This window comes from Rattus norvegicus, chromosome 13 (assembly GCF_036323735.1).
Source record: "Rattus norvegicus strain BN/NHsdMcwi chromosome 13, GRCr8, whole genome shotgun sequence".
NCBI lineage: Eukaryota > Metazoa > Chordata > Mammalia > Rodentia > Muridae > Rattus > Rattus norvegicus.
Window position 1 is genome coordinate 94,428,169 of NC_086031.1, and position 13,449 is coordinate 94,441,617.

Below are 13,449 nucleotides of genomic sequence, written 5' to 3' on the forward strand. Positions count from 1 at the left end.
CACACGCATGCAAATAAACATTTAAAAGAAAATGTAGGTAGGAAAGAGCACATTATCAGTAGTGTCTGGTGAGTTGACAGGAGAACTGGCCTCTTTATGATTCATTATTACCCATATCCCCCACAGTCTGGGGGTAGTCCCTTGACAATGAGGAAATAGCATTTTTAATGAACTAATTAGTGCTGAGGAAACTTCTGGCTGGCTAATGTATTTTCAAGACCATTTCTGATTAATCTTATTGGCCTTGACACTCATGGGATCTGCTGAGGGTAGAAACGAAGTGAAGTGAGAGGCTGTGGTGAGTGAAGGAGCCTGCTGCCAGGCCTGGCGATCTGAGTTCAAAACCCAGGCCTCTCATGGTGGAGGGAGAGCAACAGCTCCACAGTGTTGTCCCCCGACCTCCACATACGTAGTGGGATTCATGTGCCTGCGCACACAGGAGCACACACAAGGTCAGCTCCTCTCAGGAAAGTAGCACATGCTAGCTCCACCAGACTTGCTTTTCTTAGCAAATGTCTTCTTCAGGAAAGTCACAGGGCTGGAGTTTGGACTGCTTTTTTTTTTTTCTTTTCTTTTTTTCAGAGCTGGGGACCGAACCCAGAGCCTTGCACTTGCTAGGCAAGCGCTCTACCACTGAGCTAAACCCCCAACCCTGGACTACTTTTTAATAACGATTTCTTTGTATTTTCTCAACGTCTTGTGTAATGCATGTCCATCCCTTCCAGAAGAGTTCTGGTGTAATTTAAAGGAGGCTGTCAGTTCTGCTACTCACAGATGGGCCGTGTGAGTCCTTAGATCAGGGCAGGAGAGCCACACCGTGGGACTGGGCAAGCTCTGCTCCCACAGACAAACCACTGTGACTCTCAGAGCCCCATGAGGCACATGTCAGCCTGTGTGCTGAACAAGCCAAAGCCTGCTGCCCATGGACTCCGTGGTGCGGACACCTGTGTGCTCTGTTTCACACCCTGCCCCACTCCCACCCACTTCCAACTAAGGAAATATTTGCAGAAAAGTGGGACCATGTCCACACAAGAATAAAGTGCTGTAAGTGATGAAAGAAGGTAGTAACATGGCCTGTATGTCTGCCCACCTAATATTTAGAAAATAGGTTCAAATGTCTGCATTCCCTGGGTTCTGGTCAGCCCCAGCACCCCTCCCAGACTCACACTTCCTGGTACAACTGTTACTGAGCTAGGATGTGCAACATGGGGTTTCATGTTCCAGAGCTAGTAAGATTCGTGAACGTGACACATGGTGTCAAAGGGAAATTTTTGTTAAGAAAATAATTTTTATTGACTCTCTCCAAATAGATTGACTTGGGTTTCTTAAGTAAACCATCTCATCTGTGGTCAAAGCAGTTTGTGTTATCTGCAAATGTCCATGTAATTCTGCACTCCCCTTACAGCTAACCACATAACCTTTTCACAACCAAAACTGCTTCGTGGTAAGTACTTCTTGGCAGGGATGATTCATTTCATCTCGGGGCTTCAAATTTCTGCTGCTGAGAAAAAGTGGAACTCTATTGCTTCCTACTCTGTATCACTCTGTTCAAGATGTCTGAGAATCAGAGTGAAAGGCAAGTGTCAGGACAAAGCCTGTGTGTTTCTGGCTGAAGACTATGCCTCTCCTTTGTGTTTTAGAACCCACGGCCTCAGGAAAGCCGGACAGTATTCAGTGGCTCCGTCAGTATTCCCTCCATCACCAAGTCCCGCCCTGAGCCAGGCCGCTCCATGAGTGCCAGCAGTGGCCTGTCTGCACGTAAGTGTCCAGGTGGGGAGGGAAAGGTAGAGCTGAGGGGGTGAGACCACAGAGAAGAGGTATCCCTTGGGACAATTCAGCTACTTGCCCAGGAGCAACTTCCGGTAGAGATGATAGGGACCTTTACCTGAATGGACTGCGCATGCCCACAGTGGCTGAGTGGGCAGGAACATGTGCAGTCTCACAGAGTTCAGCATGGCTGTGGTAGTTTCTGGATGTAAGATGTGGGGACCGACTGGCATCAACTTTGAGTGTCCAGCAGACACTGTCTGTACACCTGACATCTGAGACCTCAGCAAGGTCTTCCACATGACGCTGATGGCTGAGAAGCTAAGTACACTGCCTCCACTCCCTCTCAAAGCCCTGCATTCAGAAAACAACTCATTACCTTATATTCTTGGGTTTCTCTGGTACTTGTGTTGCCCTTTACTCACTAAACGTTGACTTCTATGCCTGCTTTGTTTCCAGGTATCATTAGGCTCAGTAACTGACAGCAGAACAACCTGCCCCACCACCTAGAAACAAAATAGCAAGCAAACTGGCTGGGAGGGCAGCACAGGGCGAAGCAAGAGAATGACAAGTGTTGGAGGAGGTGGAGAAGAGAAGGGTTTTGCATTTTATTATCTCAGTGGTTTCTGAGAGTCAGAATGGTTTGGACTCCTCTTCATAACGCTGTGGGCATCTTTATTTACCAATCAGAATAACTTGGGGGGAGGATCACTTAGCGTCTAAGTGCGGACTCTCTTGTCTCCCGGGCAACCAGTCTTGGGGACCCAGTGTTAGCATTAGAATTCAAGCAGCATCAGGCTGACTGAAGGCAACTACATGGCAAGGATCTAGCACTGTAATTGTAGGACACCAGTTCACAAGCAGTACTGGTAGTCCCTGGAAGGGGTCAGGGATGTGACAGCTGTGAGGGGTTTAGGGACCTTAAGGGTATTGAGAACAGTCAGCCAGGTGTGTTTCTGCAGTGCCTTTCTGAACACTGACAGTTGTTGGTTAGAAGCCCGACATGCAGTTGTCTGGTGACATTTTTGTTAGATTCTCAATGTAAAAAGCATTTAACAAAAATCAGTAAACAGTGGAACAGTCTGCAACGCAGTGTCCTTGACCAATTGTGAAGCTCGATAAAATTAAAACTGCTTAACCAAAGACTGAAACATAGTGAGAGACATGGAATGCTTTCAAAGGAGCACTAACAGTATTTGTCGTTTCCAGGGGCTCTTTTCTTGTCAGTGCCACTGGTCCCTTTGCTATATGTCCCAGCTCCTAGGTCAGAGTGTTTGAGTGTGCCCTCAAAGTAACTCCCCAAAGCGTTGCTTTCAACGTGCTTCCTTGTGTCCTTTGTTTTCTGTGAGAGTTTCTGAAAGGCCGAATTTGCCTGGGGATGGCTGTCTGCTGCTGAGAATGCAGCCCATGTCTTAGGAGCCTCTGTGAGGCCTGGGTAGGCGGAGATGCCCCATCTGTTAGAAGAAAGGCCGTCATGTCTATAGTATGACAGATGCTGAGGGCACCACATGGCCTGGGGACTGCTATCTGAACACCAGCAGCCCCATAACCAGAGGACAACAGAAACAACCTTCAGCACAGGACATATGTCTTCTTGTACACTTTATAGAGCTGTTTCCTGTTCCAAATAACTAGTTCTTCCCAACCGTTGTCCTATAGGGTCATCAGCCCAGAATGGCAGTGCGCTAAAGAGGGAATTCTCTGGAGGAAGCTACAACACGAAGCGACAGCCCATGCCCTCTCCCTCAGAAGGCTCTTTGTCATCAGGAGGCGTGGACCAAGGAAGTGACGCCCCCGTGAGGGACTATGATGGAGAGGTGAATGGGCCATGGATGGTGGCTGCACCTGCCATGCATGCTTAAGGCCGGTGTTTTCGTCCAGGCTGACCTACCCCCCCTTGCATATGCCTCTGAAGGGGTGGCAAGGCCTGTCACCGGTGTGTAAACTATGGCTTTCCAGAAGCTCCAGCCTTCTAATCACTCTTTAATGGAAGGGTTCCACAATTATCATGCATGTGCATCCTCTAGTCATCTCCTAGAGGGCTGGCTGCTGACAGAAGAGAAAAAGCCAACCCAACGGGTGCTGGGGTGGGTGTGGGCACTGGAGGCCTGGGACGGTGTCCTCTGTTGTCCCCCCGCTTCTCACCAGCGCTTTGTTTTGCAGGACTCTGATTCTCCAAGGCATTCCACAGCTTCCAACAGCTCTAACCTGAGCAGCCCCCCAAGCCCCGTTTCACCCCGAAAGACCAAGAGCCTCTCCTTGGAGAGCACAGACCGTGGGAGCTGGGATCCATGAGCAGGACCAGTGACTCCAGGCAGGGACCCTGCCCTCCCACTCTGACAACGCGCCTGGCAGCAGCATCACCTTCCACACTGCTGCACCGAGGATTCCTTCACAGCCAGGCCCGCTTCACCCTTCCCCCAACCCCCAGGTAGCTTCTGTAGACAGACTGCGCAGACGCAGCGCTAAGAGTAGACCGGTTGTGTTCTCACCGTAGCCCTCACGTAGCGCCCAGCAGCCTCCATGAGCGTCAGCTGACTGTTGCCAGGAAATAAACCCTCATGAATTAAAACAATGCATATTTTACTACAATACAGAGTTTAAATAAATACATAGATGTAGACGTTAAATACTGAATGTAAATAGTCAAAGAAGCATCTCTTGTGTTCGATGAAAGATGGATGCGTATATAAGAAAGATCATTTAATTTAAAAAAAAAAAGTGTTGTTTCTTATCTGTTTCCCAGCTAAGTCATAATACAGGGTAGAAAGGCCTCAAGTGACATTTATAAAGACAACAGAAGTCAGGTCCCGGTGGTGTCTGTCCTCAAGCCTAGGCAGGCTGAGGTCACAGGGAAGTCTAATGTCTGGAGATTAGTACCCTTGGTGGATGTGACCTGGACACCACCGGTGGTGTTGAAGCCACTCCAGAGGCACACTTGCTCCCCAAGGCGTTCTTTCTCCAGTGATGTTAGAACGTGTCCCCCACCCACAGGTGAACAGTCAAACGGTTGTCACCTTCCAGCCCGTCCCATAGTAACAGGAAATCCGTGGCTTCTAAGGATCATGGAATGGTTCATGCAGCTGCTTTTTTTGTGCTGGCTAAACTCTGCCCCTCTCTAGGTTGCAGTGAGGAGTCTCTGGACTAAGCACACCTTCCCTGTTTGGTTAAGAGTGGATGAGAACACACTGCTGGCAAAGTCTCTCCTTACTAAATCATGTGAAACCTCAGAAGCATAGACTTAAACAGCCTTAACCAAATATGCCTTCCCACATGAGGCGACATGAGGTGGGGCCTGGGCTGTGCTGGCCACCATGAATTGTGAGCCAACTTTCCCTCTGGGTATCTGCTGCCGCTGCTGCACTTGTCCCAAGAAACAAGAGAAGACCAGGACTCCTCTACTCACACGTCTCACCAGCTAAGAACATGGGAAGGAAAAGGCAGAAAGTGCCCCTGTGAGGGAAGAGGCCCTGCCACTCTTAATTCTCACACCTCTGGGGCTGGAAAAGCCACTGTTTCTCCCCCACTTTAAGCCACATCTAAAATAGATTTCCAAAGTTGCTAACCTACCCAGCATGCTGACCTTTGGCACATCATGCTGCCAGGCCTTGTGGGTCAGACTCCCCAGTCACACAGCTTTATGGAAGGTGTTAGAGAGTTCAGGGAGGAGAGATGGTCACAGAAGCACTCCCACTGGGGGCTTTATAAGCAGCAGCTTTGACAGATACCCTAGAGCCTCCAGCTCCAACTCGAGCAGGTTTTCTTTTGGGCGGGCACTGTGTCATTCTAATCTGAATGTTTATTCTTTTGAGAAAACATCATATAAAAATGTGAACACCCAAAACAAGGGCCAGATCTTTAGTTTGGTCAGAGCCCTATTCTATCTGGTTGAACTTGGCACTTTGCCTGAAAGCTGGCTCCTCTCCCCTCTGTCCGCTCCTTCTTTCTCCTTCCCTCAGCAGAAACCTGACCAGGCTGAGACAGACTGAACCGCACCCTGAGCCTTGGTTTGTAGCTGACAACCAGTTGTGAACTTTTGTTGCTTACAGGTGCTTGTTTGTGAAAGAACCCTTTAGAATTAGTCAGAGCCTCTGCATCCCCAAAGTCCAGCTCCTCCCCAAGGACCCCTGTGGACTGGTGGATTTCCCACTGCAGTCAAAGAACCAGGCCTCCTAACTGCAGCCCTGCTGGCCCACAGTGTGAGGTGGAGTTCTAGTAATGAGAATGGTCTTACCGGACTCATCCAGCCTTATGTGAAGAGTGTTCCTGTCCGAAGCTGGGGGAAAGGACGGGCAAAGGTTACTAATAGGTTTCTAGAAGACAGAAATAAAGATTCCTCAGAGCAGCCAATAACAAAGATTCCAGTCAAGGCCTTAGGCCCTTCTTCAGGTCACTCTCCCTACCCCATGCAAGGTATTTGAAAGTGTGTAGCAGCAGGAATTGATCTGGAAATGGGGGGAAAACATTGATTTCTGGTACAGTGTCTGTGGGTTACTATTTGGTGCTATGTTGTCCAACCTGTATGCTACTGACCCTTTGAATCCTTGCTAATCTGTTAGGTGATTTTTGGGTGAGTATATAAAACATAGGATTTGGTTTTAGTTTTTGCCAAAAACAAGAGCCTTCCTATCAATGATTGCTAAAGCAGATCATGTGTGTGTGATTTTAGTTCGTACGCACATTCCCTGTGCTTAGCCATTTGTGTTCTATCCCAGTGAGCACAGCTTTAAGACTGTGGGGGTGGGCTGGAGGGGGTAACTGCAAATGACCCGTTTGGCTTTCCAATGAATTCCTATAGCCAAGCTTAGGGAAAGCATCTGGAATTCCTGTCTTTCCCACCAGCCCTTCCTCAGCTACTCCTCTTTCATGTTGGAATCCTGACATTTTGTTAACTTAGTGGCCACATTTATTTCTAGGCAAGTTTGGCTGCCTTGTGTGTGTCCTCAGGTATCACTACAGAGAAGCCAGGGCAGAGGCGCAGCCTCCATTCCCAGTGCAGCAGCCCACATGCAGCCTTGGCAGTGACCACAGATTGAGTTCTCACAGCTCAGTGCACCCTGAGTACAGGTGCACTTAACACAGCGGACACCCTGCCGCAGGTCATACTCTGCCATAGCCCAAGACCACTGGCCCCTTCCAGTCCCACTTGGCCTTGCTGCGTAGCATCTCCTTGTCCCCTTGGCGTGGCTCAGACCTTGTTGGAACCTTCAGTTTCACAAGGCCAGAGTTCCTCGCAGAGCCCTGCTGCAGTGAGTCTCCTGCCAGCTCCAGCACTCGCTCCCGTCCCAGGGACAGCGTTACACAGAGCCCTACTTCAGTTTTAGACTGACTGCCATAAGTCAGCCTCGATGCCACTGAAAACAAAATGACCTTCTTATTTGATAGTGTAACATTTATTTTATAAATGTCTAGGATTTTTTCTCATTGTAATATTATTGTACAGTTTTGCATGGTCTCAGCGCGATCATTTTTGTTCAGAATGTTTTGCTGACCAGTGTGTGTGTGGAAGGGAAGATACTGCTTTGGCCTCTTAGCACTCACGTGGTTTGGTTTCGTCCCTGATGTCCTAGGGAATTTCCTGACAGCATCTGCTACCAAACTATGACGTGGATCCTTTTGCACAGAACTATTTAAGGTGGGGTGGTCAAAAATGTAACAAAGGATTTCTCACCAATATTTTATGTTGGTATCACCTAATTAACCAGACTTTGATGTACTGCAATAAATAAGGAACTGTTAGCATTGAGTGTTTTGTCTTTTTCTTTCCCTATGTGAAGAGTATGAGGTGATCCTGGCTCTCTGGTCCCTCCCCTGGACCTCTTCTATATATGCCAGAGGACACAGGTCAGTTTGCCCCTGGGGTTTGATCTGGGTCTTGGAGCTCAGGTAAGAATAACATTCAAATCCACAGAAGTGCTCAACTCCTCTCTCTGAAGAGAACTCCCCAGACACTGCTTCTGGCTCCTGGGCCACACTCCACAGGCACTTAAGACTCAGGGTTGTCTGGCTGCAGCATGGGCCTAGGAGTTGGATCTGTTTTTGAGTTTGAATGGTACAGCTGGCACACAGGCAAGGCTGGGTGACCTTATCAGAGACCCCCAAAACTGCAACTGAAGTCCTACACTGGGCTTCAAAGGCAACATCTGTGGAGTCCAGGACTTGGCAAACATCCCACAAAGAAATGGACAGGAATACCATGTTCAGGTAAAACTTAAGCAAGGTGAGCCCAGTGCGGGGTGGGGTGGCAGTGAGCCAGGGCAGACTTAGCATGGGCTTCTAGGACACACTGCTCCTATCCAGGTCCTGGTCCCACCTCGCAGTGCCTGTTCCACAGCCACTGAGCCCACAAGCTTCTTTGCTCTAAAATGCCTAGGAAGCTTGGTGGCTCAAACCTGTGATCCTAATACTTGGCCAGGGAAGGGGGAGGTTATGGGGTGGGGGTGGGGGGTTGGAGGAGGATTACAAGTTCAAGGCCCGCCTGAGCAATCTGATGAGATCCTGTCTCAAAAGTAAGAGGGCTCAGGTACAACGGTGGTAGAACACTCACCTCACCCTGTAAGAATACCCAGTGCCATTAATGAGACACGAATACATGGAAATTCTTAATATCTGCCTATGTTGCCATGGTCTGTTTCCACAAGAGCAACATATATTCCGGATCAGAGACCTTTATCGATAAAGACCACACCACCCAGGTCATAAGTGGGGCCACTCATCTCCAGGATCCATGGAACACATAGGAAATGGCAGTCCCCAGCACACTTCTTTATTGAATGCAAAGGTATGAACGTGTAATTACAAGACATACAAACAAAGAGCCTATGCTGATCCCCTGGGGTGGGGTAGTAACTACCTTTCCTGGGACATGCTAGAGGCCTGCTGCTCATCCAGTTGTCGGCCCTGCTTTTAACAGGGTCTGTTGTCCATGCTGAGACTGAGCTCGGGTGGCAAAGGGCAGGGACATAAGCTCACCCAGAAACACACAATTCACTCTGCATGGCCAACTAGACCCCAAAGGTGGCTGAGCTGAGCTGAGCACTGCTTTGTCCCATGCTCCTGTTGTACATCCACAGCAGGAGGAGATGGCAAAGCAGCTGCCTTTTTGTCTGCACTGGACAGCAGCAGCAGCAGCAGAGTCTGCAGTGCTCTCTTCCCAGTCATGGAGGCTGTGGGTCCCTGTCCCTGCCCACATCCTGCCTCTGCTTGGCTGAGCCTGAAGGAGGGCACGACCCCAGTTAGCCCGGCCCAAGCCTCACCTACTGCAGCCCAGACTTCATCCTGCAGTAGTTACTGTACGCTTCCTCAAACATGGCCTTGCAGGGGAAGCAGGCCTTCAGCTTGGAACAGATGAGGAAAGAGCCCCCCATCTTGCGGTGCAGAGAGTAGGTCTCCTCAGGAGGCGGGATGAGGCGGTGCTTCAGCATGATGGGGATCAGGTTATGGATCTTCTCAGTGGTGCTCTGCGTGCCGAAGTCAAAGGGCTCTTCCGAAGCAAAGGCCTCCCCCAGGATGAGAATGGCATCCAGGTGGGCATCCTCCATGGCCTGTATCAAGACGAAGGGCAGAAATGCCTGGGTCAGAAGCCTCCAGACCCAGGTCCTACCACAGCTCTGATCTCAGCACCAAGTTCTTGGGTCTGGAGGACATCGGCGGTGACAGATGACTTTGGTTTGTAAACAGCAGCAATAAGTAATATCAACCCTCATGAGCAGGGCAGACACAAGACCACATGTGACACACAGTAGAGTGCAGGGTTCCTCCCACAGCATCCACTTCTGTCTTTACAAAGTTGTTCTAGCCAAAAGCACAGATCACAGAATAGGCAGTGCCAAGTTTAGCCACTGTGGAGATTGTTGTGGGAGCCTGCCTAGTTCTAGCACATGGTAGTAGTCACCTGTCAGACACAGGATACGTGAGAAGTGACTGTCACCAACAGAGCACTGGAGGTACAAGGGGCACCCAGGTCTGTGACAGAGGAAGCAAGTGGCCATCTTAAACAGTGGGAAGGATTTGAAGGAGGGCCACCCATCCTGATGTACTTCTTCTAGGTGTGAACTCCCTGACAGTTGCTGAGTAGAAAGGCTCTAAAGGCTTCTGTCTCTATCCATCCAAGCAAGCCATCCCCTGCCTCTTGGTGACCAGGGTGGGCAGGCAGCACCAGGTAAACTCTAAGCAGAACAGTCCTGCTCTACCCTACATACTCCCTAAGGAGGCCCCCAAGAGTAGCTGGTTCTTCAGTACCAAGGGGAGGAGACACAATGCTCCCTACAGGAAGCTGAGCCTGAACTTCCCAATGGGCCTGGGTAGTTGGCTCACCTTGACCTCATAACCAGTGAGGAACTTCATCTCTATGGACTTCTTCAGCACTGCCTCCCTGTCCTGGTCAGCAGCAGCCCGGATGACCTAGGAAGAGCAGATTGGCTCAGCCTACCCTACCCAGTTCTCCCAAGTGCTTCCCAACCCCTGGCCTGGGATCAGAGCCAGCTAGGTGGACCTGACAGGCTGTGGCCAGCTCCAGGTAGCTCTGCCACACTTTCAAGAGCTCTGGCTCTTGGTCTTTGAAATACATGGGTCAGGGCCCCATTCCTGTTCTTACCTGAATGTAGAGGTCAGTAAAGGATCGGTCATATTCTCGAGTTGCCCCAAAGTCCAGGAGAGCCACCTACAGATGGAGACACAACACTGACACTTTGCCCTGTGGTGCTGGTAAGCAGAGGGCAGAGAGGAAGAGGCTCTCTTCAGGGTAGGAGCCCAGCTCTCTGCTGATAACCTTCACACGAGGCTCGGGCTGGGGCTTACCTTGTGCTGCTGAGGGTCATAAAAGAAATTGGACCAGTTGGGGTCAGTCTGCATGACATGGAACTCAAACAGCTCCCTCAGGCACAGCACCAAAATGTTGTAGCAGATCTGGGGATGGGATGGGGGACCTAGGTCAGGCAACACAAACTAAAAGTCTTGGCCTCCTAAATCCCACCCTAACTGCTCCCAGTGTGCTGCCCCACGAGAAAGATGCAGTGACTACCCCTTGTCCACCCCTCCCAGAGAGAGCTTCAGGTCTCTGTTCACACCACTAGGTTCCCAGCACAGCAGGGCAGCATGACTGGGCACACCTCATTCCGCACTTCCTGGCTCAGCCCTTCTGCCTGGTCCAGGGGGAAGCCTGTTATCAGCTCTGTGGTCAGCACATGGGGGCTGCACAGCTCGTCCACAATCTCAGGCACATAGAAGAAGGGGTGGTCCTTCAGCAGCTCCCTGTGTGGAGAGGGAGCTCCATCTGCTCTTGACCCCACCACAGGGAAACCCACTCTGTAGTGGGGAGGATGTGGCCACACCCTGGCCTAGGGCCATCCACCCTTAAAAACAGATATGCCTGCCCACTTGGGTGCCCCTCAGCCTCCTGGGTCCCCATAAGAGCCACACCTGAACTTCTTGGCATAGGCAGCCTCCCGCTGGTAGTCACACTCAAGGGTAAGCTCCCGCCTCAGCACATCAATCAGGTGCTCTGGGAACAGGCCTGCGGCAGAATGGTCATCAGGTGGAAGAAGGGACCCTGGGGGGCTTTCCCCTGGCACCAAACGCAAGGGCCCACCACCCTCTTCCTCATGCCTACAGCCCAGCCTGACCTTCTGGAAGCATGTTACTCATGTTCAGCACAGCCATGAGGTTGTTGACGTCACTGTTAATGCTCTGGGCCACACCAGGGTACTGCAGGGAAAGAAGGGAAGTTACCTAGGAAGGCAACAGGGCAGGCTACCCTGCCCATTAGCTTCCCAGCCATATCTGGCCAGCATGGAAGCAATAGAGCCAAGACTGAAAGGTTGCCATAATCTGACCCATACCACCCTGCTGCTCTCCATTTCTCCTCATTCCCCAGAAAAGGCCCTGGCTCCAGCCTGGCCCCCAGAAGGCCACCCTGCACCAAGACTGCCGGAGGCAGCTTTGTCCCTCTAATTCCTCGTCTAGCCAACACTCTCCTAGCACCCAGTGCAGCCAGGTGCTGAAAACAGAAATTCAGGTGTCCCTCAAGTCCTAGGAGGACACACAGAGCCATCTACCTGAATCTTCATGGCCACCTCACGGCCACCCTTCAAACGGGCCAGGTGCACCTGCCCTATGGAGGCAGCCGCAAAGGGCCGCTCTTCAAAGTACTCCAGCTTGTCCCTCCAATGGGGGCCCAGGTCATTGTTGAGAGTTTTCTGGAAAAAGGCCAGGGCAGACAGCACAGCCTGGTCACCTGGGGTACCTGATATGCACCCAGCTTGCCCCACAGCTTGCTCCTAGATGCCCAGGGTGGAGCAGTGGTTCCCTTGGCCCACCTCCTGCCAGCCTCACCGTCATCTGTTTCAGTGGCATGAAGTCAGCGCTCTGCCTCACCCGCTCAAAGATCTTGGCCAGGTGAGGGTTGATGAAGGCATCATCTGGAAGACGAGAGAGTCAGAATGGGGCTTCCATTAGGGATGTACACAGGCCAATAGGGCTGCCCAGGTACTATTTGTCGGTGTGGCCTCCTGGGTAGAACAGGGCTATCAAGCTTTACCCTCTGTCACCCTGAAACCTGAAACTCAAGACACAATGACAGATTCAGCCTCAACTTCCTCCTGGCACACAGACTCCAGAATGGGACTGTAATGGGGACAGGGGTCTTCTCTGCTGGGCACGCTAGTAAGACACCAACCCACACAACAAGGCACAAGCCTTTAGATATAGTTCCCAGCAGCTTCGCCTCTTCTCACCTCCCCTCCCCTCTTCTCCCCAGGAGAGCAGCCAGGAGGCAATGTTTTTAAAACTAAGAGACGAATTTAAATTGCCCATAACCTGACTGACCCTTTCCTGTGTACTTCCCTCCTGCCTAATGTGGCTGCATGGACTATCACGAACAGACTAGTGGGTGGTTTAAGTGACAGTGACCCTCGCTCATATACTGAAATACGTAGTCCCCAGCTAGTGGAACTGTTTGGGAAGGATTAGGAGGTGTGTCACTGGAGGTGGGCTTTGAGGTTTCAAAAACTCAAGCCATTCCCAGTTAGGTCTCTCTCCTCCTCCTCCTCCTCCTCCTCCTCCTCTTCCTCCTCCTCCTCCTCCTCCTCCCCTTGTTTCCCTCTCCCCCTCCCTCTGCCTCATAATTATGCATTGAGATGTAAGCTCTTGGCTACTGCACTGGTGCCATGACTGCCTACTGTCAGGTTCTCTGCATGATGGTCACAGACTCAAACTCCTCCTCCTCTAAGTTGTCTTAGTCATGGTGTCTTGTCACAGCAATAGACACACAACTATGACAGTGTCCTCCTCATGTGCTTGCTTTTTCAAAAGCCCTGGGAATGCTAACAGCTGTGAGACAACACAGGCCCTCGCATGCTTTACCAGCCGGAATCCTGCTCACTCTTAGCCCTGCAGCACAGCTCCTAACCCTACCCACCCACTGCATTTCCCTTCACTTAAATCTCAGACACCACACCACACTAGGTGAGTACACTGGGCTTCAGTTATGTGCTGTCCACACACCCTCTAAACACTCTGTGCCCAGCTGCATGGCCCCCTGGCAGCACCCTGCATCCAACACCACCCTGAGAGTTGAACCTGGTCAAGGGAGTAAGCTTACCTCACTCTTACACCTTCCCATTTAGAGCTACTGCAGAGCCCAGTGCAGCTCCTCCCCGTCACTCTGCCAGCCTAGTTTCTCCC

The 13,449-nt window shown here is 51.0% G+C and overlaps 2 protein-coding genes across 23 annotated transcripts in view; one reads left to right on the forward strand and one right to left on the reverse strand.

Moving 5' to 3' along the window:
• Window positions 1–7,513, forward strand: part of Cdc42bpa (CDC42 binding protein kinase alpha) — a 220,323-nt gene extending 212,810 nt beyond the window's left edge. For 19 of the 21 annotated variants that reach the window (XM_039090235.2, XM_039090251.2, XM_039090262.2 and 16 more), the window contains 3 exons: window positions 1,641–1,758; window positions 3,427–3,584; window positions 3,931–7,506. In XM_039090235.2, coding sequence (XP_038946163.1) covers window positions 1,641–1,758; window positions 3,427–3,584; window positions 3,931–4,062 — 408 coding nt within the window. In that variant the 3' untranslated portion in view covers window positions 4,063–7,506. Of the gene's footprint in view, window positions 1–1,640; window positions 1,759–3,426; window positions 3,585–3,930 lie in introns of those variants that run through there. The other 2 variants (NM_053657.2, XM_063271961.1) reach the window with 2 other exon arrangements.
• A 998-nt stretch (window positions 7,514–8,511) lies between these two features.
• Coq8a (coenzyme Q8A) overlaps window positions 8,512–13,449 on the reverse strand; it is a 28,856-nt gene continuing 23,918 nt past the window's right edge. Inside the window, exons 7-15 of one of the 2 annotated variants that reach the window (XM_006250387.2) lie at window positions 12,100–12,185; window positions 11,823–11,963; window positions 11,391–11,472; window positions 11,188–11,281; window positions 10,878–11,019; window positions 10,567–10,674; window positions 10,364–10,429; window positions 10,084–10,170; window positions 8,512–9,311 (exon numbers count right to left, since the gene is read on the reverse strand). In XM_006250387.2, the coding sequence (XP_006250449.1) occupies window positions 9,024–9,311; window positions 10,084–10,170; window positions 10,364–10,429; window positions 10,567–10,674; window positions 10,878–11,019; window positions 11,188–11,281; window positions 11,391–11,472; window positions 11,823–11,963; window positions 12,100–12,185 (1,094 nt within the window). In that variant the 3' untranslated portion in view covers window positions 8,512–9,023. The remainder of the gene's footprint in view (window positions 9,312–10,083; window positions 10,171–10,363; window positions 10,430–10,566; window positions 10,675–10,877; window positions 11,020–11,187; window positions 11,282–11,390; window positions 11,473–11,822; window positions 11,964–12,099; window positions 12,186–13,449) is intronic. The other variant, NM_001013185.1, reaches the window with a different exon arrangement.